The sequence below is a fragment of the Pseudonaja textilis genome, chromosome 1 (genome assembly GCF_049901715.1).
Source record: "Pseudonaja textilis isolate UNSWEBS1 chromosome 1, rPseTex1.2, whole genome shotgun sequence".
Lineage (NCBI taxonomy): Eukaryota > Metazoa > Chordata > Lepidosauria > Squamata > Elapidae > Pseudonaja > Pseudonaja textilis.
In genome coordinates this window covers 72,520,057-72,545,558 of record NC_141990.1, presented here as the reverse complement: position 1 = coordinate 72,545,558, position 25,502 = coordinate 72,520,057, and the positions used below count along the sequence as shown (strand labels likewise).

At 34.5% G+C, this 25,502-nt stretch overlaps 1 protein-coding gene across 3 annotated transcripts in view; it reads right to left on the bottom strand.

The window, feature by feature from the left end:
• Positions 1-25,502, bottom strand: part of WDR27 (WD repeat domain 27) — an 84,209-nt gene that overhangs the window by 24,099 nt on the left and 34,608 nt on the right. The window contains exons 19-24 of one of the 3 annotated variants that reach the window (XM_087937902.1): positions 23,370-23,503; positions 21,041-21,138; positions 20,179-20,300; positions 12,725-12,822; positions 6,701-6,803; positions 1,699-1,797 (exon numbers count right to left, since the gene is read on the bottom strand). In XM_087937902.1, the coding sequence (XP_087794028.1) occupies positions 1,699-1,797; positions 6,701-6,803; positions 12,725-12,822; positions 20,179-20,300; positions 21,041-21,138; positions 23,370-23,503 (654 nt within the window). The remainder of the gene's footprint in view (positions 1-1,698; positions 1,798-6,700; positions 6,804-12,724; positions 12,823-20,178; positions 20,301-21,040; positions 21,139-23,369; positions 23,504-25,502) is intronic. The other 2 variants (XR_015744431.1, XM_087937906.1) reach the window with 2 other exon arrangements.

Genomic DNA, 25,502 nt, shown 5'->3' with positions numbered 1-25,502 from the left:
CATAAACTGTTATTTCTGAATGAAGCTACCCCAATTCCTGCCTCATGTATTCAATAGATCATACTTCCTTCAGTGAATACAATGTTTTAAATTATTCATGGCAGATGCTGTCTACAGAAAATGGACATGTTTATTATACCTTAGTTATTGGTTCTGGCATCTTGGCATGCTGAAAACTACTGATGCAAAATGCAAAGTGTGGGAAACTAAACTTTAATAACCAAACATCATTCAGTGTCAGCTGCACCCAAATAAAACCTGCATAATGAATGGACACACTGCGGTTTCTTTATATTCATGTATAGATAGGTGCTTAGATACAGACACAGAGATCTGTCAATTTAAATTAAGTTGGGTAGATTTTTTTCTCCTGTCCAAAAAGCAAGTGTTTTTTAAATCACTTTCGTCTTGTCATCTTTTAATTTTATTTATTAAATTTATTTGCCACTCATCTCATTGCAAGGTGACTTTTCAAATATCCATTTGCAGAGGGATGTGCAAATTATTCCATTGTTTTGAACTCACAACGGTCCTTTAAATGTTCAAAGCATGGAACAAACCACCTCATATTCTAAAGTTTTGTCACAAACTCAGTGCTTAAAGTAGTGTTTCATTTGCAGAACATTGGAGTACTTTGATATCCCACTGTAATATTATTATTATTTAATTCTTGCAGCCATTGAGATTTGGAAATTAATTAGGCATAAAATAGCAGTCATCACCAGATGTCAAACTAACTTGATGGCATCTCAGTACCTAACTAGGTATAAGGTTGACTCAGCCTTCCAAACTTCTGAGGTTGTTAAAACGAGGACTTAGATTGTTGGGGGCAATATGATGACTCTGTAAACTACTTAGAGAGTGCTGTAAAGCACTATGAAGCAGCATGTAAGTCTAAGTGCTATTGCTATTGCTAACTAAAGATTAGCTAATTAGAGATTTATTGGCTGGAGTCCATAGAGGGAAGGAAGTGATGGGTGAAGCACATGAAAAAGACAAAAGATGGTGGCGCCCAACTTAGGAAGGTGAGGCTCTCGCTCCTGGAGTGCTATCAGCCTATAAAGCCACCGCCTGCACCAGAAATCATCTTTAAAGCTGCCACCTGCGCCAGAAACCGTGAGTAAACTGGAGCCCAAAAAATGCTGGATTCCGAAGCCCTGGAGCCCTAATCACGCTGGCGGAGCTCCTGCTAGCCAGAACAATTGGACCATTAATCGGCCTTCTTCGGAGAGCCTTCCCAAAAACGTAAAGCAGAGCCCCCCAAAACCCGCTGAATTCCGGAGCCTTCCTCTCCTTCCCCAGAGAAGCGGAGCTCCTTCCCTCAAGCCCTATTAACCACACCGGCAGAGCTCTTGAACTGGATCACTTGGAGCCAGCGGAGAGCGAACAACGCATCTTCATTTAAATCCCACACACAGCTGATCGGAGTTCCACACCAGACAACTGTGTCTCCACAGTTTCCCTGGAGCCACAATGATCACGCCTTGCTCTTCCACATAATCAGAAATTATATACATTTCTTTTCAGATATCAAGTGAGATACTGCTAACTTGACGTAACCTTAACAGCAAAATAATTGATCGTCAATGGAATTATAATGGGATTTTTTAAAAAATATGCTGAGAAATGGAGGCAATACAATATTTAATTAACAAACGTTCAGAAATTAAAATTTGTAAGGAAAAAAATTAAAAATACCTGGGGAGATGATGGATTAAAAGCCACGTTGATTACGGATTCAGTGTGTCCTGTCAATTTATAAGAATAGGTGCTGGAATGCTTCTCATATATGTAAGCCTGAAAAAGAACACACATTTAAAGTTGCCAATAGCCCATCAGGGAACAAGAGTTTTTATTTTAAATCCCTCTTAGCAAAATGTACACTTATCAAAAGTCCAGCCCTTCATAAGATAATATTGAACAACAATCCAATGCTTCCTTTGCTCAAGGACATTTGCGGGGAGAGGAAGGTAAAGTTAAATTCGATTTAATTATTTACATGTGTTCATACACACCTGAAAAGGGGATAGGGTTTTGATCATACAGTCACAACTTGACTTTTTTGAGCCTAATTTGGACTCACCTGTTATTAATGCTACACTCTATTGACTGATTGTAGGCAAGGCAGATACAAATGCGGTGGGCTTTGATTTGCTAGTTGTTGTTATTCATTTGAATTAACAATGAGAACTTTAGGGTTAGCTTAAATTCTGGAGAGTTAGAAGGTATAAAAATAAAGGTTCCCAGTGTGTACCATCATTGGCTACTGAAATAATGTTTTGATTCCTTTAAACCGCTTAACACCATTAAAAATAGTTGTTGCAGAGATCATGCTACCCTATAGTCCATAAAAATATTCTCAGAGTACATAGACTTGCCTTCTCCAGAAATCATACATTTATTCATTTTGAACACAAAATGAATTTACAAAATCTATCTGGATCACATTTTTATTATTACTCATATTACCAATGAGAACCAGTTCTGTGTAGCAATTTAAGGTACCAGCTAGAAACTAGGAGGCAATGAATCCAAGTCTTGGCTTAGCAACAAAGACAACTAGAATCTTTGCGCCAGATGTTCCTTCTCAGCCCTTAATAAATAAGGCAATGGCAAGCTATTTCCAAAAAATGTTGTCAAAAAATCTACAAGGACTTGTCCCAGCAGTCAGCAAGAACCATGAATGACTTAAAGATACACACAAAAAAATCACCAATTGATATTACTATTAATTGTATCTATATGCCTAGTACTATTCAATATCAATATTTTAATAACTCAACTACTTTCAGAAACATGTATCTATTTTCAGACATGATTTTACAAATAATATCAAAGTATTTTAAATAATTCAAATTATCTACTTATCTACAGTATAAAACATGTTTGACTAAATGTGAAAATAAAGTGTTGTTTGCATCCAGAGTATATGAACAATTGGCGACTGAGAAGCCGTCTGTATGTTAGCTGTTAGACAAGTGTATATTTTGGACTTATCTGTGCCCTCAGGGTCACCTAACGGTGCAAATGGGTGTGGAACCTTCTTGGAGCTGCTGAAAGACCTGTGTTGTAAACAGGAGGTAGGTGCTGTCACATCCCTCCCCCTCTGTTGAGAGAGAACCGTTCAATCCTAATGTAGATAGCCTCTTTGAGCCCTCTTTCAAACCAGAGGATCCTTCCTCTCTGTCCAGAATGTGGACTTCATTGTTTTCAAAAGAGTGACCTTTGTCTTTCAAATGCAGATCGAGTGCTGAATCTTGTCCTGATTGATTTATTCTTCTATGTTGTACCACTTGTTTCTCCAATGTACAGATCTGTACATGATCACAACACAATCCTTTCAACAGTTCCAAGAAGGTTCCACATCCATTTACCTTATTATAGTGAGCCTGAGAGCACAGATAAACCTCCAAATGGTCTTAATGATTCTCGCGAAGAATGCTAATGACTAGATGACTGCAACAAATATAAATCCTTCCATTCCCTAGTATTCACTCAGAACCAAAGAAGCTTCTTGGATAAGAACCAAACTTGATTGCAGGAAATACGACTTCAGCAACAGAGTGGTCAATGTCTGGAATACTCTACCTGACTCTGTGGTTTCTTCCCCAAACCCCAAAAACTTTAACCTTAGACTGTCTACTATTGACCTCACCCCTTTCCTAAGGGGTCTGTAGGGGGCGTGCATAAGCGTACCAATGTGCCTACCATCCCTGTCCTATTGATTCTCTTTATTTTTCTTATATGTATCTATTCCATGTATTCATAACCATGCTTATACTGTTATCTTATAATCGCTTGACAAAATAAATAAATAAATAAAAATAAATAAGTGAAATGTCTTCAAAGAAACAATAAAGTCCAGTTGCCTTTTGAAAAAAACATCTTCGAGACATGCACTCATCTAGTTAGGTAATACCTGACTTAGCTGTTGTACTTGTGAGAAGAACCTTAAAGACCACAGATTAAACATGAGCTAGTAATACGTTGCAATTGCCAAAAGAGTCAATGCAGTCTTCACCGAGAATGGTCAAGATCACAGGGAGTGCTAGTACTATTTTTGTGTCCTGGCCAGGCTTCACTTGAAATACTTGGTGACATACACTAAATAAATAAATAATTGTGCCCAGTTCTGGTCACCACAAATATAAAAAGGACAATGAGAACTTGAACATTCTGTCTCCTGAAGTCATCAGCACTCCATCACTGGCATCTTTCAAGACAGTGATTTTGTGGCATGCTATGAGTATTCTTGCATAGACAGAAGACTCCAAGATCTCTCCCAATCCTATGATTCTATTCTTGCTTAATACTACCTGTACATTTCTATTAGATATCTCCAATATGTATTCATTTCAATAAGGTATCATTTAAAAATATGCAAAAAAAAGTGTTGGGTGTACCTTTATTTGAAACAGCCATTTTTCTACTCAAGTATTTCCATATTATTTTAAATAACTCCTATCATGTTTCAATAAATACATCAGCACAATCTATTTACCCTATTTATACATAGGTCTTCTGTGTTACTTCTATAATATTCTATGTTTAAACATTAGTAAATATTTAACTGAAAATATGTAGCCTTATTTTAAGAAAAGATCCTCAAACTATGTAAACTATTCAACCACAGAAAAACCTTGCCTTTTTTAAAAAAAGACACATAGGAATGTTTCTAATGTCCCGTTTCTGTTGTTATAAATCAAAGGAAAAAAAACAGAAAAGGCTTTAACTACTTTTGTCTGGTCTGTACCAAATAGTGAGATAAATTGGTTCATACTGGAATCCATAACTACACCCATAAGAAAGCACATATTGTACTTGCTGCCATTTTCGTTTTGTTTAATTTGGTATATTTGCTGTTATTTTATTTATTGTCTTATTCATTTTTTTTAATTTTACTATTCTGTAATTTTAATTTGTTATGAAATAACTACTATACAAATAAAATAATTCATTCCATTGGGAAGAATCTTAAAATCTGAGTCCAACTCTCATAATAAAGTGAGGCTGCAGAGTAATCCCCATTTAAAAATGGCTGGAAAAATCTTTTTGGACAGAATTTGCCATGAAATTTGGTTTAGTGCTCACTGTCAGGTAATATATATAGTGGTATCTTTAACAACTTTGAAGCACAGCAAAAGGAAAATAACTTTGATGAGACGAATGAATGGCAATATGAACAGTTAAAATACTTTTTAGTTACATTATTTGGATAGACGAGGCCAAGAAGTCAATTCCATGTGAAGACTAGGATTATTTTAACTGGGACTGGCTTTAATAACAAAATCTTGTAAGTCTGATTAGGCTATACTTCCTCCTCCTCCTCCTCTTTTTTATATTCCAGTGAATCAAAAAGGTGTCTGTTTGAGCAACTTCCAAATACTGTATTACCTTGTTTCTCAGGACTTAAAAAATGGTGCAGTCTCTTTTGTCAATAGTTCTTGAGGGGGTTTTGGCGCTCTCTGAGCTTGCTTGTTTTCTTGCAGACTTTTCATTACCCAAACAAGATAACATAATCAATGTACACTTATTTGAACCCTAGGTACAAATATTATCCTTTATTGGCAACTGTTTTATATATTACTGTCAAGGTTATCTTTCTTCCTGTGTACAGGGGCCTTCACGGCTTCCAGAATCTGGGAAACACTTGTGTATTGAAGAAAGCTTGACAGACACCAACCAGCAATTTACTATCATGAATATGAAAACCGCATTAATTTCAATTATACATACAGAATAAAGAATTGGAATAAACTACTCTGTAAAATCAATGTCTCCAGGTTTTTAAGAAACATGAAGTATATTTTATACTATTTAAAAATGGCAAAAACTGTTTATTGGAGTTTTCAGTGAATGATTATAAAAAGCTAATTTATTATCATTTTCATGTTGGAGATGTAGTCAATTTTAAGACATTCTTTTGTAGGCAACTAGTTACTTATTTATCAAATAGTATTATTATAGTTCTTGGAAGGAACTTGAAAGTTCAGAATCATCAATGTGTTGCTATTCCACAAATTTAGAATTTCAATTTATGCGAGTGCCCATACAGATCGTGCTCAAGTTACCACAGTTCATTTAGTGACCTTCCAAAGTTACAACAGCACTGAAAGAAGTGACATGAGCATTTTTCACACTTATGATCTTTGCAGCATCCCCATTGTCATGATTTACATTCGGGTGCTTGGCAACTGACTCATCTTTATTCTGGTTGCAGTGTCCTGGGGTCATGTGGTCACCTTTTGCGACCTTTCTGACAAGCATAGTCAATGGGGAAACCAGAGTCACTTAACAACTGTGTTACTACTGCAGTGATTTACTTAACAAATGTGGCAAGAAAAGTCATATTAAAATGGGGCAAAACTCACCTAACAAATTTCTCACTTAGCAACATAAATTTGGGGTTCAACCGTGGCCCTAAATCATGGTCTATCTGTACTATTGTGAATAAGCTGATTACAGGCACAAAAGCCAGCTTGGTAAATTTATCTCACAGAGTTGTTATGGGGAAACTAGAAGGAGGAAAGAGTATTCTCCACTTTGAGCTATTTATAAAAAATAGTACAGGTAGGATAAAAAAAGTCTAATAAATAAATTCCTGGAAAGATGACTGTACACCAGACTGTAATGGTGGTTAATTGAAAGTTGCCAGCTTTTGGAGTATCACATTCTGTCAGAAGTAAACTACTATACATACACATTTATCTTCAGATCCACAAGCAATGAATTGGCCACAGGGAGAAACACTAATTCCACATGGATGACTGCGGCTATTATGACCTTCAAAACGACGCTCACACCTGCAGAAATTTAACAAATTTAAGTACTACGAATTTTAAAATAATGCTTCTAAATTCACTCATTCTTTGAATTACATATTCTATTTATCTCTGACTCATAATCAACATCCAACAGGCAGCTGATTGATTGATTGATTGATTGACTGATTGATTGAATGAACAGAATTGAATACGATACACCATAACATGCTCCAGTTGCTTAAAAATAAGAGAATTTAACTATTTTGTGTATTACACTATACTTAAACTCTCTTATTTAAATAGATTTTTAAAATTAAAATATTATTGAATTTTATAAAGGTATTATGTACATACGTAACAACAAATATATAAATTATAAAACTATTGGAAGACATATATAAGCAGAAAAAGTTGTATTCATGTTAAATATCTCAAGGAAATAGTATCTTCTTCAATTAGTATCTTCTTCAATTATGACTTGCAGTGCTAGATGCAGAATTGACTTTGTTACGTTATTAGGACTATTTCTCTATTTCTATATGTTCAATTTGCTGTTCTCTGGGCATTACATCTGTTGTGATTAGGAAGAGAAATTCAATACATTTAATCAGCAAATATTTGCAAATATTTTGTTGTGTTGATTTACTTAGTCCTAGTATATTTTTTAACATTTAATTTTTAATTTTTAGAACATATATGTAAGAAGGGTAGTGATGCATGAGACATTATGTATATGCTTAGTGATATATGTACACTATTGTATTCAAGAAACATAAATTAGAATAAAGGTACTGTTCCTAATTTAGCTAAAAACAGATAATTGATATGAAGATCTATGATTTTCCTTTCCCAATTTTGATGAATGAGTTGTAGGGATTTGGTATCTTTCATTGAATACCGGCATCAGTTTATTTTCCAATATAATTTTTAATTTCTTATACAGGTTCAGAAATTCTTCAACACTGTTCTACCTGATGTCTTTAAGACATCAATGTAAGAAACATTAATTAATAGCCATGATGCAATGAGATGTGTCTATGAATTGGGAGGTGGTGTGATGGATTTCAGTAATGCAGCAGTTTCCCAGGAAGGAAGGAACACAACACATTCCAAGGAAAGGGGGGGGTGATACAAGAGACAACACAGTCTGGAGATGGATCATGGAGGGAGGAAGAGATTGAGCATAGCTATTCCCTAGAGTCTCCTGGGGTATATTCATAGGTTAGGGGAATATAGCTTTAGTCTGGCAAGATTCTGTCTATACAGCATAAGCAAACAAACAACTGAACTTTGGCTGGATTGCTGTTCTTGGTTGAAACCTGACACAATAACATAATATGACTAAATAGCTTAGAAAACTGTCTTTAATAATAATAATTTAATACAGGAAACATTCTTGAGATCAGTTTAACTACAGTCTTTCTGGCAATTATATGGAAGCTATTTGCCACTATCTTTTTCCAAGTCCTTCCGGTCTACCTATAGTCCTGGAATTTTCCAGTGGCTACCCATCCAAGAGCTAATCACTTTCCATCCTGCTTAGTTTTTTGAGATTATCCAAGAAAAACAATGCCCCATATCTACTGCAGCAAGAAATTGTTTATCTCAAAAGAAATTTATAAGAGGCTTACCACTGGGTATGTTCAGAGGTATTATTCACAGTGGTTATTATATGCTGCAGAACATTTTCAACAAATCATATGGATAAAATAAAGGAAATAAATGTTCCTACTACTAAACATTTGGGCATTCCATAACTGAGTACAATATCTTCTTTCTTTTCTGTGTGAAATAGATGGAACTCTATAAACAAATCCTCACTCGCATATTTTCTCTTTGATTAATAGATGAGAATTTGTTACATTATAGTAACAGCTAATTTCTTAACTCTTGGAGGTCTCAGATTTATATATGAGGATGGTGGCTCCCAGTTTATGGAAATATAAACCCATTTTGTCTGTTCCAAAAGCATAAAATAAATCCCAAGGCTTGTAGATCTTATTTGTGAAGAAATAGTTTATCTAAGCTGCTTTTGAAATTTGGCTGAAAAACAAATAAAAACCTTTACACTTCAATCAACTTTTTACAGTGGAATCATAATATAATATACAAATATAAAATTCATGCTAATAGTTCTCATAATATACAATTATGAAATCCAGACTCATATATCTCTATGGATAAACATTCATGGATCAAGATGTTCATAGATCACGAAGGACATGTATCTTTTCCTCTATTCTGACTTAACATAGAAGCAATTAATAATTCAAATGCCACATACTGCTGAAAGCAAAAATATTTACAAATGTTTTATAGAAATCAGCTTATTGGTGGTATTCTATGCAATTAAATCTTTGTCACATAACTTTTAGGTGCTACAGGAAAGGCTGGGATAACTGGGTTAATATTCTTCACATGCAGTCTATGATCAGGATATAGGCAGAAAATGCCTGAAATAATATTAGGAGAGTCTAAAGCAAACCCAACTTCTCTATATTTCTATGCTCTTTACATTACAAATTGCTGCAATATAAGCTTAGAAATAGATGACAAACTTTATTTCACTAATAATTTCTATAATGATTTGCGTGATTTTTCTTTACAAAAAGTATGCTTCTGAAAAATTTATTACCACTTGTTTATTGCATTTTTATTCCAACATTCCATCAAAGAATTGTCCTCCCTGTGGCTCATTAGAGAAAGATTACATTTGTAAAATGTAAACACAGAAGTAATTCCAGTAGCAGCAGAAGGTACCCCTAACTGTGGCAACACAGAGAGAATGACTTCTTTTGCAATTTTAAAAGTATGAATTGGCTCATAAGGCAGAATAGGATCCTTCAAATAAATTAGGTCTAAATTATATATAAAACTATAGATCATAACCAACATTTTGACATGGTTCCAGGAACAGACTGCCAGCAGTGGAAGGGTATTAAGAAGGGAATTGCATATTCCTTTTAATCAGTTCTAGACATCAGTCTGGCTGCAGCATTTTGGACTAGCTCTTTTCTGTTTCTCAGTGCTTTTCTCAGACTATGTTATGGTAGCTCAATAGCTTGTGTCATCATGGCCAAATCTGACATCTTCAGGAATGCTTAGAATTAGATACCATCCTGAACTGTGCCAACACATTTCTGGACACCACAAAAACCTAGGTATCCAGGTTCATCAGGGAATCCAAAAGGACCCATAGGCTCTGGGTTTTCACAGATAAAATTACCCATCCAGCGCAGCTTGAAGCATTTCTGTCTTATCCTGTCTAAATTTCTCCCAGCATAACCATCTGAATCCTCACTCCAAGAACTGGTGTCTCACGACTTTGCTCAGTCTATAAGCTTAAACTGTACAGGTATTCCTTATTTAGCAAGCACCACTGAGTCTGGCAACTCAGCCAATAAACAAAGTGGTGTCTAACTGAAATTGAGACTGTGTTTATGATTACAGACTGGTGAAAGTCATAAATGTGAATATTGGTTATAAGGTTACCATCATAACTGAAAAGTGATTGGCATTAGAGACTGTTATCTTCTTCATATAATTCTTGTAATTTGTGAGAGATTTGTGCTTTTAGTGCAGATACGAAACTAAGTTGCTCGAAGATCCAAGGGACTATACGCCTGACTACCATGGATGAAAAAAAGAGAGAACTACCCCAGCCTGCGAACTTCTCATTTCTGGGGAAATCTGATCAGCCAAATAAATATGTAGTCAGAATTTTGGCATGATCCAACCATTGCTACGTTCTTATTTCTGTTTTTATATAAAAGCTTCCTAAATTTGTGCACAAACAATTGCTGTTGCCTCTGATAGAATATGTTGAAACAATTCTACAGCTTCATTACTAGAACTTTTGACCCAAGGACTGTGGTATACTTCCATAAATGAGTAGGTGCTGGTAAATATTATTTGTTTTCATATATAAAGAATGCCCACATAATTTGGAATTCAGATTTTAACATTTCCATTAAAATTTCCATTACTAGCCTTAGTATTAGGAACCAAAATGGACAAGACCATCTACGGTATCAGCCTCACAAAGTCAACTGCAGCTGAGCAGTTAGTGCTAGTCATAGCACACTACCATCAGTGGTGGGATTCAATTTTTTTTACTACCGGTTCTGTGGGCGTGGCTTGGTAGGCATGGCAGGGGAAGGATACTGTAAAATCTCCAGTCAGAGGTGGTATTTGCCAGTTCTCCAAACTACTCAAAATTTCTGCTACCAGTTCTCGTCAGAGCCTGCTGAATACCACCTCTGACTACCATGATGTTAAATTAAACCAGTCAACAGCACTGACAGAGACAATACAAACTAGAGGAAATATAAATAGAAGGAAGAAAAGGGAGGGAAGAAATCAAATACTCTAGAAGTAGCCAACAGTATAGCATATTAGACTATATAATTTAGGATTACAATATAGATAAATTACACAGACTGTATTTTAACTATTTTACCATACCCCCTCAAATCTTAAATTAATGTTTTAAAAAGAGACAGCAAGTGAGTAACCTGTTAGAAAAATTAACTTTTTACTCTTCATGAATAGTAGTTAAACCAATTGATAGAAAAAACATAAGGATATAATGCAGTTAACTTTTTATCCCAAATATTTCATTGTATTATATTTAGACATTTGCTAGGAGTAATAAGCCATTATTGTTTCAAAAAATGTGCTAATTCCTATTTAAAAGGTAAAATTCTGTTGGGGATTTTTTTATAGAGTTGCCTCCAACTTCTTCCAGGCTAATTTTTTTCCAAAACATTTGCCTTGGACATTTAATGATTTACAAAGATCTCCCATGTGTACTTTCCTGTACTGCTTCTGTAGTTTGTAACCCTATATTGAAATATTTTTTTCAGTTCAGACAAGTGAACACTTTTTAAGAATAAAAAAGTGCATTCCAGTTTGTTAAGTTCATTGTAATTTTTTTAAAATTTGTCACTTGAATTGGGGGGGGGGGTAACATAATGCCATTTCATTCATAACAACAAAAACTAGAGTCAAGAATCAATGTATAGGTAGGTTACATTATACCATAAATAATGTAAACTTGCATATTCAGTTATAATCAACAAAAATCCTGTGGTGTCTCAGGAAGAAATGCATTACACATGTTTTTGTAGATTACAATTTACTTCATCAGATACAATGCAAAACTGTACGCAACAAATCGCTAATCCTTAAGTAAAGTGGTTGTGGAATTCTGCCAATTGGGTTACATCAATTTTTCCCTGTGTTACATTTGTCTGACTTATATGATTACATACCCATACTCCCCAATCTCTCCTCCTGATGAAATTTCTTCTTTTATATTTATCTTTCCCCAAGCTTTTATGATAGTTTTCCCTCAGTCACTGGCATTTCATCACATGACTAAGTTACATTTTAATATAGCAATATTTAGATTTTATTATTGAGAATGAGTTTAAACTAAAGAACCTATGCAATATTCTCCATGTTTTTTTCCCAGTTTAGTCTCATGCAAGGACAAACGTAGACTGTCTATTTTTTATCATGTGCCACAAAATATTTATTGGTTGTTTGTGTGCTGTGTTCAGAAAGCTGTGTCACCAAAGCACATCTGCATTTGAGGAAGACAAAATGCCACAGAGTAAACATTTTGTCTTTAATACGACCCCACAATCATTTTTGCAATTTTGTACTCCCTAAATTATATGATATCTAACAGAAACCATAAGTTAATTTATGCTGGGGATAAATTATTTATTTATTCAGAAATATTTATATGTTGCCTTATTTCTGAACTGTTCTAAGCAGCTGTTTCAAAGATGGACTAACCAAACTTCACCAAATCATGCAGAAGTTCCATAACTTTGCAAATATCAAGTATTTCAAAGAAGTCAGTATGAAGTCTTGCAAGAAAAAACATTAGAAAGCACTTATCAAGAATTACCAAAGGAAACATGGCAAACAGCAAAATGACTGGCTGTTACCTCAATGTTCTCAAATCCCAAAGTTTGATACCATCACCAATAGCTGCTGTTAAAAAGAGATTATAAGCTTCCTGTGGTTGACAGCTAAAAGATGATCCCTGCAGGAAAAACAAACATTAGTTTAAAATTACAGTAGCATGTGTAGTTTAGAAAACATTTCCACTGTTGAAACTCCACACAAGAAATGTAATAATAAATAAAATAATAAAAACCAATATTGACAAAGGATCAGATTTTTCTTCAATGCAAATGTCATACAGCCATTCAGACAATTATTAAATCTAACTTTCACTTTCGCTCATTGACGCTTATCTTGTTACTACAGTTTGGAGTACATTTATAAATCATATGAATTGATTTTATTCAAAGTGCAACTCTAGGAAAGTAAAAAAAGCCATTTTTGAGCCAAAGGAAATCACTTTATAAAACAGATTCATTTCCTAGATCAACCATTATCTTAAGGCTTTAAATTCTTTTATTTTTATTTTATTTTTTCGAAGTATATTTCAAACTGTTTTACAATCTTTTTTCATTTAAGATAGACCTTTATTAGGAATTAACTGCTTTTCTAATCCTTTTCAGATTAAAAGGAATCATATAAATATTTGAAGCATTAAACAAACATTGAAAGACCAGAAAGACCAGGTTATTGTTTGCTTATTTATAACATTTCATTCCTTTTTTTGTCACTTAAAATAAGGCCAAAATGAGGAATGCTGATGGTACTATGTTGAAAAAAAGGCAGAAAGACAAATTAAATTGCAGACAGTCCTGGACTTACAACCATAATTGAATTTACAATTACGACTATAAGCTGTGATGGTCATTAAGCAGGTCAACAAGTGACCACACTCAATTTTACGACGTTTCTATGATTTTATGAAATCTCACAAATTCTTGTATGAGAAAGCCAAATTTGCCAACAGAGTTTGACATTTATTTGATATCCCATGACTTTCCTGTTTTGCATGAAATCATGGAAGGTAAGATTTAATGATCTCCCCAAAACTGAGTTCCCCCTTTGTTAAAAAAAAATGTTCAAGTTTCTGGGTCATCATATGAGATTATATAAGGGTACACGGCATCTGCAAAGCTTGTCAATCCCTTGTTAAAATGAGATTAAGGTTAAATGTGCTTTAAACAATATAATTACAGCAGAAGTCTGAGTTAAATTGACAATAGTCCCTTGCATTCAAAAGCAACTGGAACATTTCTGAGGTCTGGAGATGATAAAAAGGCACCCAAGAAACATAGTTTTGGAACTATATTTATTACGGAACAGAGTACCTTGTGGCTAATGCTAGGCTAAGAAATGGGAACACTGGATTTATAATCCTGCTTAGGCTTGCTGGGTTGTATTAAAATGTTGTTGTCTCTTATCCAAAGCTCTGATTCAAAGGTGAATGTGTGTAGTCCAGTAGACAATAGGATGCCTCATTAACTTTATTAATCAAAGAGCCAGGCACAGGAATCTATGTGGTGGTTCTTTCTGAAAGTTCTGGCATCCTGAACACTCTCTCTCTAGACCAGAGGTTTACAAAAATAGCATTTCAAATGTAAATTGAATCTAATAAACACATATTTCTTATTTTTATTGAACAAAAATCCATTGGCCTTATTCTGGTACTATTCTGCCAGAGGAACTGATTATTCAATCCCATATCATGATCTTCTTCAGAAGATTACAACACTGTTCAGTGATGATTTGGGGGCAATCACAGGCAAGAAGAGAAATATGAAGTGTCACTATGTAAGTAGAATGTATGCTCCTAAAGCTTGGATAAAGCCCTTAATTTTCCACTAACCCTGAATTGAACGCCAAACAGTGAATATTGCACACTAGGCTAATACATTTTATTGGGTGTGAGAAATAACTAGGAGGCTAGGAAAAAAAACGAAGTAAAAGCAACAGACAAGTCAATTTATCTCATAGATGGCAAGACAGACCAGACAGGAAGAAAATTAAACAAAGGTATAATGATGTCTTCAAAGAGACTCCACATTAATTAACCCCCTGGTAAATGAAGCTGGGAAATTTCACTTACAGTTTCCAAGTTCCGTATTTACCAGAGGTAAAATTAAAAATTCCTTTCTAAATCTATATATTTCTTGCTTCCTTGGTCTGGCCAGCTACAGTACACGGGACTTAAAACTAAGCTTGAAATGATATCAGTGTACCATGGAAAGGGTGGGGTGGGGGGGACTTAATTAACTGTATAATCAACAAACCTTGTGTCCTTTATACTCAGGCAACCTTGTGAGACTTAAGAATACATTCCACCTGAAGCTGGATTACAGTAATTGTTTTCAGAACAAAATAGTTTTGGATCTTATATGTGGTGGTAGCATAACAGAAAACCCCCCAACATATATTATGTATAAGACTAAAAATGTTTAAAGCTAACAATTTGATAATTTTATATAATTTCCATTTATTTTAGTTTATATTCTATTGCTTTTTTAAATTATACATATAATTTCAAATTATATAATTTCAAAAAACAATAAAATATAAATTTCTAACATAAAGGGAAATTATATAAAATTATCAAATTGTTAGCCTTAAAAATTGTTAATTTTGTGTGTACAAATACATATGAATGTATATGTGTGTATGTATATATGCATATATGTATGTATGTGTGTGTGTGTGTGTGTGTGTGTGTGTGTGTGTGTATATATATTTGTTTTCTGAGGTTCTCGCGGGTATTTGTATGTGGATCTTTGGTTGTTCGGGTTTTCTCCTGCGTGAGATTCGAAGTATCTAGGCAACGTTTCGATGAAGTCTCATTCATCATCTTCAGGCTTCTGTCTTCGGCTCTGTTGCCTAGATACTTCGAATCTTACGCGGGAGAAAACCCGAACAACGAAAGATCCACATACATATATATATATAAAAGTTTTCGCAGGTACTTACATGTATGGTATTTAGCTTTGTTCAGGTATTTTCCCACGTCGATGAACACAGTACAGAAGCCTGATGATGGCAGATGAGATTCTGCCGAAACGTTGCTAAAACTTTAAAAGCACAACCATAATGATGTGGGAAAATACCCGAACAAAGCTGAATATCATTCATATATATATATATATATATATATATATATATATATATATATATATATATATATATATATATATATATATATTTCAAATATCCTCTTATATAATAGGATGTGCATCTTCTGGATTGCACCTTCATTTTCTACCCCTAACAGCATCTCTTCCCAAAGCTTTCCCAAAAGTATTTGCTTAATACAGCCATGGTGTTTTGCTGCCAGCATTTTTGTATGAAAGTTGAATATTTGTTGAAAAGGTTTATATTGGATTGTAATCTTCCATTTTTCATGAAAATAAAACCAATTTCATTCCCCATGTGGATGTATGTCCACAAATTTCAAAGTGAGCTCTGCTTAACTAACTTAAAGTCATTCTGCTGACACTGGGAAAATAAAACAGAGGAAAGGGCCAACATACAACAAATGACGCTTGTAGGGTTTAGTACAGTTAAGTGTTGTAACAGACCAGTCTCATAAAACAATATAAAAAACTATGCTAAAGTCATTTTAAGGAACTGTTTCAATGCTACAACAAAAAAGACATCCAAGATGTATGGCTGTCTGCAGCCTGACTAATGAGCTTAACAGCATAAGGGATAAGTCAGATAATATCCCAGTGTGTCTATTCCTTAAACTATTGGCACCTAAAATTAAAAGATTTGGTGGATAAGCAACTAAATACAAAATCTCACCCATACAACTTCGAATCCAAAGTTTGGTTCATGCTATAGGCACATAAGGCTTTCTTAAATTGATAAAAGAACAGTCTTTTCCACTTTCTAGAACATTTAATACGAATCTTCCATATCCTATGACTTGTTTGGATGAGTACACTTAATTCATATTATAGCAATAGCAATAGTACTTAGACCTTTGCTCTAAGCAGTTTACAGCCTATTGCCCCCAACAATCTGGGTCCTCATTTTACCCACCTCGGAAGGATGGAAGGCTGTGTCAATCTTACGCCTGTGAGATTCGAACTGTAGCCTAGATTGCAGAGTTCTATAGCTTACAAACAAGAAGCTGCACATAAAGTCTGTCCAAACAATCACCTTACAACTAAAATCCCAAAGGAAAAAATATACAATTTTATCACTTACAGAATTGCCGTTGACTAAACTAAAAGATTATAGAGGAAAGGTATGTTGAGCTCATTTTAAAGACTGAGATGAAGAATAAGGAAAAGGGTAGTGTCTAAAATGACAAGATCCATATAGTTAAACACAGATATACCACTAATATCAGATAGCAGGCCTAAACATTCTATATAGATGAAACTCTCAAAGAATTCTAAGAAAACCACTTAAAATGAATCATACTGCACCAGGTTTTTGAATTATTTAATTGATGTTGCTCTGACTATATTACACAAGGATTAGAGAGTTTTTTATTAGCTCATGGTAAAGAAAAAGGTACTTGCAAACATTACAACCCTAGCCTCTCAACAATCAAAGGCAATTTGATTGCCTAATTTAGGCAATATATATCAAACCATTTGTTTTGCTAATATATTTAAGAAATCACATTACATCTACTCTACAGTACAAAAATTAAAATCGTTAGAAGTGTTTACTTGCTTTTGTTTTCATTTATTTACCACTCAGCTTCAAAAGTACCTAAGTCAGCACATTTCTGGAGTATATGGAGTATAAATCTTTTGAATGGGAACAGAATAAGTGATTCATAAATTCTTATGTTCCAAGCTTCTGTTAGTAATCTCTTACAAATCTAGTTTGTAAAGTGGCAGATTAGGGCACAAGTTCAGATTTATATTATGGCATCACAAATCATGATTTGAGGTTAAGTCATGAAAATCATTACTTTTAGGTTTCCTTATATCACAGAGATTCACAGAACCCTGAAACCAGAGGTGGTATTCAGTAGGTTCTGACCAGTTCTGAAGAACCGGAGAGGAAATTTTGAGTAGTTTAGAGAACTGGCAAATACCACCTCTGACTGGAGATTTTACAGTATCCTTCCCCTGCCACGCCTGCCAAGCCACACCTACAGAACTGGTAGTAAAAAAAATTGAATCCTATCATTGCCTGAAACCATAATTAAGATTTTAAAGGCAGTCTTCTGCATGAAATGCCAATGACCCTAGAGCTGATCCTATGTTGATTGACCCATGTACATATTGGAACTCAACATCATTCCACTATTTAAGTATTGATCATACTTAGTGTGACTCCATAAATATATGAAATGTTACTATAAGTATATAAACATGATGTGTGTGTGTGTACATATTTACAATTTAGTAGCTTGACAGCAGGAAACTTGCCAAGTCAGTGTATAGTCTGGACTAGAGGTTAAAACTTATATGCATATATTAGAAAAGGAAGCATACATTTACTGAACATAAAACTCTGCAGGATACTAATGTTTCTTTAAGTAAAACATTATTCATGGAATAGAAACTTAAGAAGAATAATCAGTCCAAATTTATAAAAATGAATGTCTTCTAATAAAGTTTTACCACAAGGGAAATCAGTGGTTCTGTTACGCATCTTGCCAAATCATACTTTATGTACAATGTCATACTGTCTAAACATGCACTGTACTAACATGGAATAAATTAGCACATAGGAAGGAGGCATTAAAAGTATTGTTTAGACTTACTTCCCTTCACATGATGGATACATGACCTATTATGGTAATGACGCTGCTATCATTCTCTCTGTGACAAATATCTAAGATTATGATGCAGTTTATAGTTTAAAAATAAAAAACAAGCCTAAATTAAAAAGCAATTAGAAAAAAAATTATTTTTTTTCTTAATGTTCTTAATAATTGAACTAAGCTTGAATACTTGGGAATAGATATATAATTGAAACCAAGAGCACTTGCCTCCTAACAATAGTGTTGGAAGACTGGTGTGCAAATCAGTGAGCAAATTAATTGTAAGAAACATACTAAAGCAATACATTTACCACTGGAGCATAAAATAATTTATATAATATTTCAGAAAACTAAAGATGGGGGGTGGAACTCACTAATGGATCTGAAGTTTTCCAGTTACATCTGTGAAACAGCGTTTCTTTCTAAAATCCCGAGTATGCTAATAGAACATCAGGCAGTAGCTTTTGTAACTCATTGGAATTGCAAACATGTTTTATGGGTGTTTTTTATGAAAAATAATGGTGTACAAACTTATGGTACTTCAGGATGAAGCAACAGACTCTCTGAATCAAAAATACAGCATCTATTGCAACTTTCCTGATTTAATTCATAATATTCCAAAACAAATTTTTAAAAACAGACCACAACATTGTGTACATCTTTTACTTTGGAGTATTCACAAAGACAAAACATTTGACAAAACAGATGTCAAATAACTGAGTTGAGCAACACTGAAACAGTATTTGGTAGGATTGAAATATTCAGACTGTACTTTAGGCAATAATATTGAATGCATATCTACATTCCATGTAACCAAACAGCCCCAAACGTACATACTGAAAAACTCCAGAGATCTTATGATTTCCATAAGCACAAAACAAATGTGCATTTACAAAAGAAAGGGAAAATAAGGAGGGAAAATAGGACAATATAATAATTTCAGTGAACAATCAATATATTCAGTGGAGGTGGCTGATCAAGTAACAACAGATCCTATCTCTTTCCACTCTTCCCTCACCCTCCTCACATGTGATTAGATTTTAATGTTTGGCTTTAATTTATATGTGTTTTAATGTACCTGTATAAATACATTTTGAGGGGCAGCCCCATGTAGAGCATGTTGCAATAGTCAAGATGGGAAGTGATTAGGGCATGACTGACCATGAGTAGGGATTATTGGCTCCTTATGACTATAAACTGCCCAGAGTTACCCTGTGGTAAAATGGATGGCTAATAAATTGTATAAATACATACATACATACATACATACATACATACATACATACATACATATATACATAGTGTACATACATACATTGCTTATGGAATGCTAATTGGTTTCAAAGAAAGTTAAAATGAGAACTTGAGGGAAGTTGAAAGTACTATCTTGGGGTGGGAAGAACACAACTGGGCTGCCTGAAATCTGTACTGTAAGCTTTTGTTGAAAATGCCATATATTTAAATTGAAAATAGAAGCTGGCTTCAGGTCTCCAACCCACAGCACAAATTATGTTCAAAGAAGTCGCAGAAACTTGAATGGCTATAACTGCTTGACACGCAGATCCGGAGGAGCAAAATTAGCATTACTTGCCCAGATCTTCCATCCAATGTAGCAGACATTTTCCCAGCCAAGATAAAAGCATTCAAAATATAAATCAAGTTATCCTTTGCAAAGTTTGAAAGTATTTAATCATTAGTTTGCTCATATGTGTACTTACTGTATTCATTTGTACTTTGGGTAATATTGGAAATATAAACAGAGATTGTGCCTACCTTATTTTGGCAAATTTGGTGAACTGATCTAGAATGAGCATCTCTTATCACTGCTGCACTACGGCCCACATTGAGGTCAAATATTTCTAGTGCTCGGTTACTCCCAGCTGCCAATACAATATCTGTAATTTCTGTTAAGTTAAAGTTCCATTAGATAAATTATACGTTACAAGTACAGCAGTCAGCATTTCTAGGCTTTCATTTGTCAGGAAAAATATGCCTGCATTTAAATAATTTACTATAGGAATATCAAGCTTTTAACAGACTAGAAGGCAGAGTTGGTCACATGGAGTTCCACAGTTAGCACCATACAAGTAGATGATTCCACATGATCCCAGGTTTCAGTCACTAAGGCATGACAATAGTTGCTAGAATATGAAAGCTCATAATACTTATTATCTTTGTGATTTATTTTTGCTTATTATAGTTAGTCCTCAACTTATAACAGCTCAGTTACAATGGTGCTGAAAAAACCTATGACCATTTTTCACACTTAATGATCATTGCAGCATCTCTAAGATCATGTGATCGATCAGACACTGGGCAACTGACTCCTATTTATGATGGTTGCAGTGTCTCAGGATCAAGTGATCTCCTTTTGTGACCTTCTGACAAGCAAAGTCAATAGGGAAGACACGTTCACTTAACAACGGTGTCACAGCGTTGTTCACAGCGGCAGTGATTCACTTAGCACTGTGGTCATAAATGGGGCAAAATCTACTTAACTGTCTTGCTTAGCAACAGAAATTTTACACTCAATTGTGGTTGTAAGATGTAGACTACCTATACTACAATAAAGAACTATAGTTAAACAACTAATGCCTTTTGCAAAACAGCAACAATAATAATGATAAGAGGATACAAGAGTAGAAATCGTTCACTGCTGAAAGGCTGGTAATTTCCACTGTAGAAGCCATTGGAAATTTCTGTATTGATTTGCAAATACTCTTTGTTCTATATCTGCACAAATAAAGCATATAAACATGTATCTGTATCTTGTGAAGAACCTATATTTACTCCAACCCATATTTCAAAGTCTTTGTTCTAGCATCTATTTTTTAGTCTTATCTTTTCTACTTTGGGGAGATATAGGATCCAAATATTTTGCCAAAAAAGTAAAGATTTTCTTAAAATATACTTCTTGTTATCATTAAAAAAGAACGGCAGATCTTTGTCTTCCATATTTTCATTAACACACACCAGGTACTGTATTAAGTTACATATACATTTTTCTTTTAACCTATGAAAATAATATGTATGTTCTATCTAACAAAGAACTGCAAAATGTAAAACTTCTGAATATATCCCAATAGCAAAAATTAAAGTTCCTTCCCATCACAGTGGAAAATATTGTTTTCCTAGACTTATACTGGGACAATTGACAAAGAATTTCAGCTATGCAATATATGCAAGCTCAGCTTGATAGTTAAAATGTCAAATTCTTCTGTTCCACTCTTTGCGCACTTGTATTATATGCTGGTTCCTGTCCAACATGATATGAGTGGCTCTCAGCTTATGCAATGGGCTTGTCATCCCACCTCCAGTATGATTTTTCCCTAGAGTTTGCTTTTAAGGCAGCATTTATTTTTATTTAATAGCAAGAGAGTTGCCAAAAGGAATGGGTGGGTTTTTCCTCCAAAGAATTACCTGCACAAGCCTCCTGAACCTGGCAGAGAGGGGAAATAGGGAGCAGGGAATTTTAACTCTTTTTAAATCAGTGATCCAACCCTGAATCAAGAGTCTGTGCTGTGGAATCTGCAATACAGTAAAACTCCTATTTATTTTGATTTTATTCTGTAATGCAAATTATAGGCCTAAACTGCTTAGTCTGGATCAGGAATGCAACAAGGCATAACAAGTTCAAGTTTTCTGTTTTCATGCTATGGAACCTGTCCACTCACTCCAAATTTGTAAGGGGGAGGAATCAATAGTAAAACTATGAAGTTCAGTCCAATGCTATTTAGCCCAGGGGTCTCCAACCTTGGCAACTTTAAAGACTTGTGGACTTCAACTCCCAAAATTCTGGGAGTTGAAGTCCACAAGTCTTAAAGCTGCCAAGGTTGGAGACACCTGATTTAGCCCACACCTAACTATGATAATGTGAATGAGCCATCACAATTGAAACTATCCCATAAAGTATAACTTTAATAGAAGAGATTTAACACATTATTCATGTTTCTGTCTATGTTCCACATTTTTTTTTCCATTTCATCTTTTTTCTAAATCTGACTCACCAGATAGAAAAAATGTCAGAAATAGCACAGTGATACATACGTGGAAGAAATTGGGGAAATTGAAGTTACATAAATGGTTAATAATGTAATGTAATAGCTTTTTTCTTAGTTTTCCCTGTACTATGATTCCATCTGTCAAATGGGAAATGGCTTAGTTTATAAAATCAATCATTCCCATTTTCTTTCATTTCCGATTCTTCTTTTTCAGTTAAAACAATAGACATATCTCTACTTGACTTCTTTTAATTTATTAATCAGTTAATTCTGTTTAGTAATGCTTTCTAAATACCTATTCGCACTTTCTAAAACTATTTTGAAACAGCATATTTTTATTATTCCAAAAGATAATAAAGCCAGCTTTAATTTTTCTTCTTTTTTGATCTGGTTTTTTATGTTTTAAGAATGACTATTTACTTTAAAAAAATAGTAGCTATAACTGATTACTCTATCAGAATGCAGCAATGTTATGCATCCTTCTGCAGTGGGGTAATATTACATAACTCATAACTCTAGAAATAACATAATGGAAAATAAAAATAAAAAAGCAATAATAATTCCACAAAAGTTTTAAAATTAAATCTGATATAATGCAAAAAAATCCACTTAATTCTGATCAGACTCAATCTTCTCTCTTGGGACACTTTTCATTTTGATAATTGTTTTTATTTATGGCAAAATTTATACTTGTTATACAAGTTAATATCTACATATTTTGCAGTATACATAATGAATATTTAATATCAGTACAACCTTAACAGCTATAACAAATCTATATAAACAATGTTTCTGTTTCTGAAAGCTACTGCATAAGAAACCTCACATTTTATGATTTTTTGCACTAATACTGGTGTTTCTATACTGTTTAAAGAACTATTGAATGGCTTGCACACGTCAACAATATTACATTTACATTTACTGTTAATGCTACTTTAAATACAATCCTATATATTTACATACCGTTTTATCTCATCTTTACTGGTGTCAAGATAATATCTTAATAAATAAAATTCTGCTCCACAGGACAGTAATATGAACGTATCTATATAATAAAACTGGGCTGATCGGATAGATTTGTGAAATATTTCCTTTCCCTGAAATTAAAAATACATATCATATATCCTATAATTCTCATTGAAAAACATAGGTAGTTTGTTTTTAGACTACTGACATTTCATTTATTTTTCAAACTGAAATATTTTTAATTACTAATCTTAATTTATCTTACATTGTTCTTTAGTGCAGTTTAAAGCAACATTTATCAATATTTTGAAACTCCAACTCCAACAACTTAACCAATACACCAACCATTATTTTTTATTGGTTTTGTTTTCTGGTTTATTTATAATTTATTGCATTTATATCCCACCACAATCAATTCAACTCATGATGAGGGATGGAAAAATTTGGTCACATATTTTTACTTCCACCAAGAAATATTCCTTTTTTGTTTGTGTGTTTGTTCCTTGCTTTTGCCTTGCAGTTGGTAATTTAAGGAGACAGAGAAACAGAAATTATTAAATCAGTTGCACTGAATATGTTGAGTAAAGAAACCAAGCAGAGGAAAGAATGTCATGTTAATTTTTGAGTATAAGGCTTAGGAAATGTGCATTGTTTCCATGTCCACATTAGATTATTGTTATTCTGATTTTCTTTTAATAGTACAAATACAGAATGACCACATAATCAAAAATGACAAAAAATATTCTCAGCATTGACTGGCAAATTCCTCCTTCCAAAATTTAACTGTGACTTCCTATAACTCAAAATCAAAATAAGAACATGAATATATATATATATATATATATATATATATATATATATATATATAGATCTTTGGTTGTTCGGGTTTTCTCCCGCGTAAGATTTGAAGTATCTAGGCAACGTTTCGATGAAGTCTCATTCATCATCTTCAGGCTTCTGTCTCCAGCTCTGTGCTTCTCAGAGTAATGGAGATTGCAGCTGCTTCCTCCTTTTAACTGCCAGTGGGGTGGAACTTGATTGGGTGGGGGCTTGGCTGTGTTCTGATTGGGTGGGGGGGTGTTCTCATTGGTAGGGGGGTTTGGCTGTGTTCTGATTGGTTGGGGGGTTAGCCGTGTTCTGATTGGTTGGAGGCGTGTTCTGTTCAGGAGGGGGCTTGGTTGTGCTCAGGTTAGTTTTAGTTGCTGGGGGATTTGAGCTGGAGAGTTGTGATCTTGCTGTTTGGCTTCTAGTTCGTGGTCCTGCTGCATCTTCATAGTGGGTGTTGGTTTGCTTCATGTATGGCTCAGAGGGGTTTGAAGTGGGTAGTGATGCAGCTGCAGTGCAGCTTCTGGTCCATGGTCGTTTCTCATTTTCTGAATGGGTGGGAGTCTGTTTTCTACATGGAAGTGTGGTGGTGGCATCTTGTGTGGCTCTCATGGGTGTGGGTCCAGTGTCCTTCTTCATGTTAGGTACTCGTCTGTTCATGAGGGCGGGTTTCCAAATGGCTGGAAGGCGGGAGGTGTCATCTCGTTTGTTCATGCTGTGTGGGCGTTTTTCTATCTCTATGGCTTCTCTGATTATTCTGCTGTTGAAGTGTTCGGTTTTGGCGATAGTTCTGGTATTTTTAAAATCAATTTCATGTCCTGTGGCTTTGAGGTGTTGGACCAGGGAAGAGGTCGTTTCTTCTTTTTGATTGAGTTCTTATGTTCTTCAATGCGTGCGCTTATTCTTCTGTTAGTTTGTCCAATGTATGTGTTAGGGCAGGCTGTGCAGGGATTTCGTATACTCCTTGGTTTTCTAATTCGATTTTGTCTTTGGGGTTTCTTAGGATGGTGGATATTTTTGTTTGTGCAGAATGCTGTTTTGATGTTGTGTTTTTGGAGGATCTTGCTAATTTTGTCTGTAGTGCCTTTTATATATGGGAGGAGGGCTTTTCCGTTTTCTTGTTCTCTGTCTTGGATTTTGGTTGGGGCTTCTTTTTGGATTAGGTGGGTAATCTTCTTTCTTTGGAATCCATTGGCTGTGAGTACGTTGGTGAGAGTGTGTAGTTCGGTTTTTGGTGTTGTTCATCGGCTAAGCATTTTGTTCTGGAGATGAGTGTCTTGGCTACGGAATTGATCTGTGCTGGGT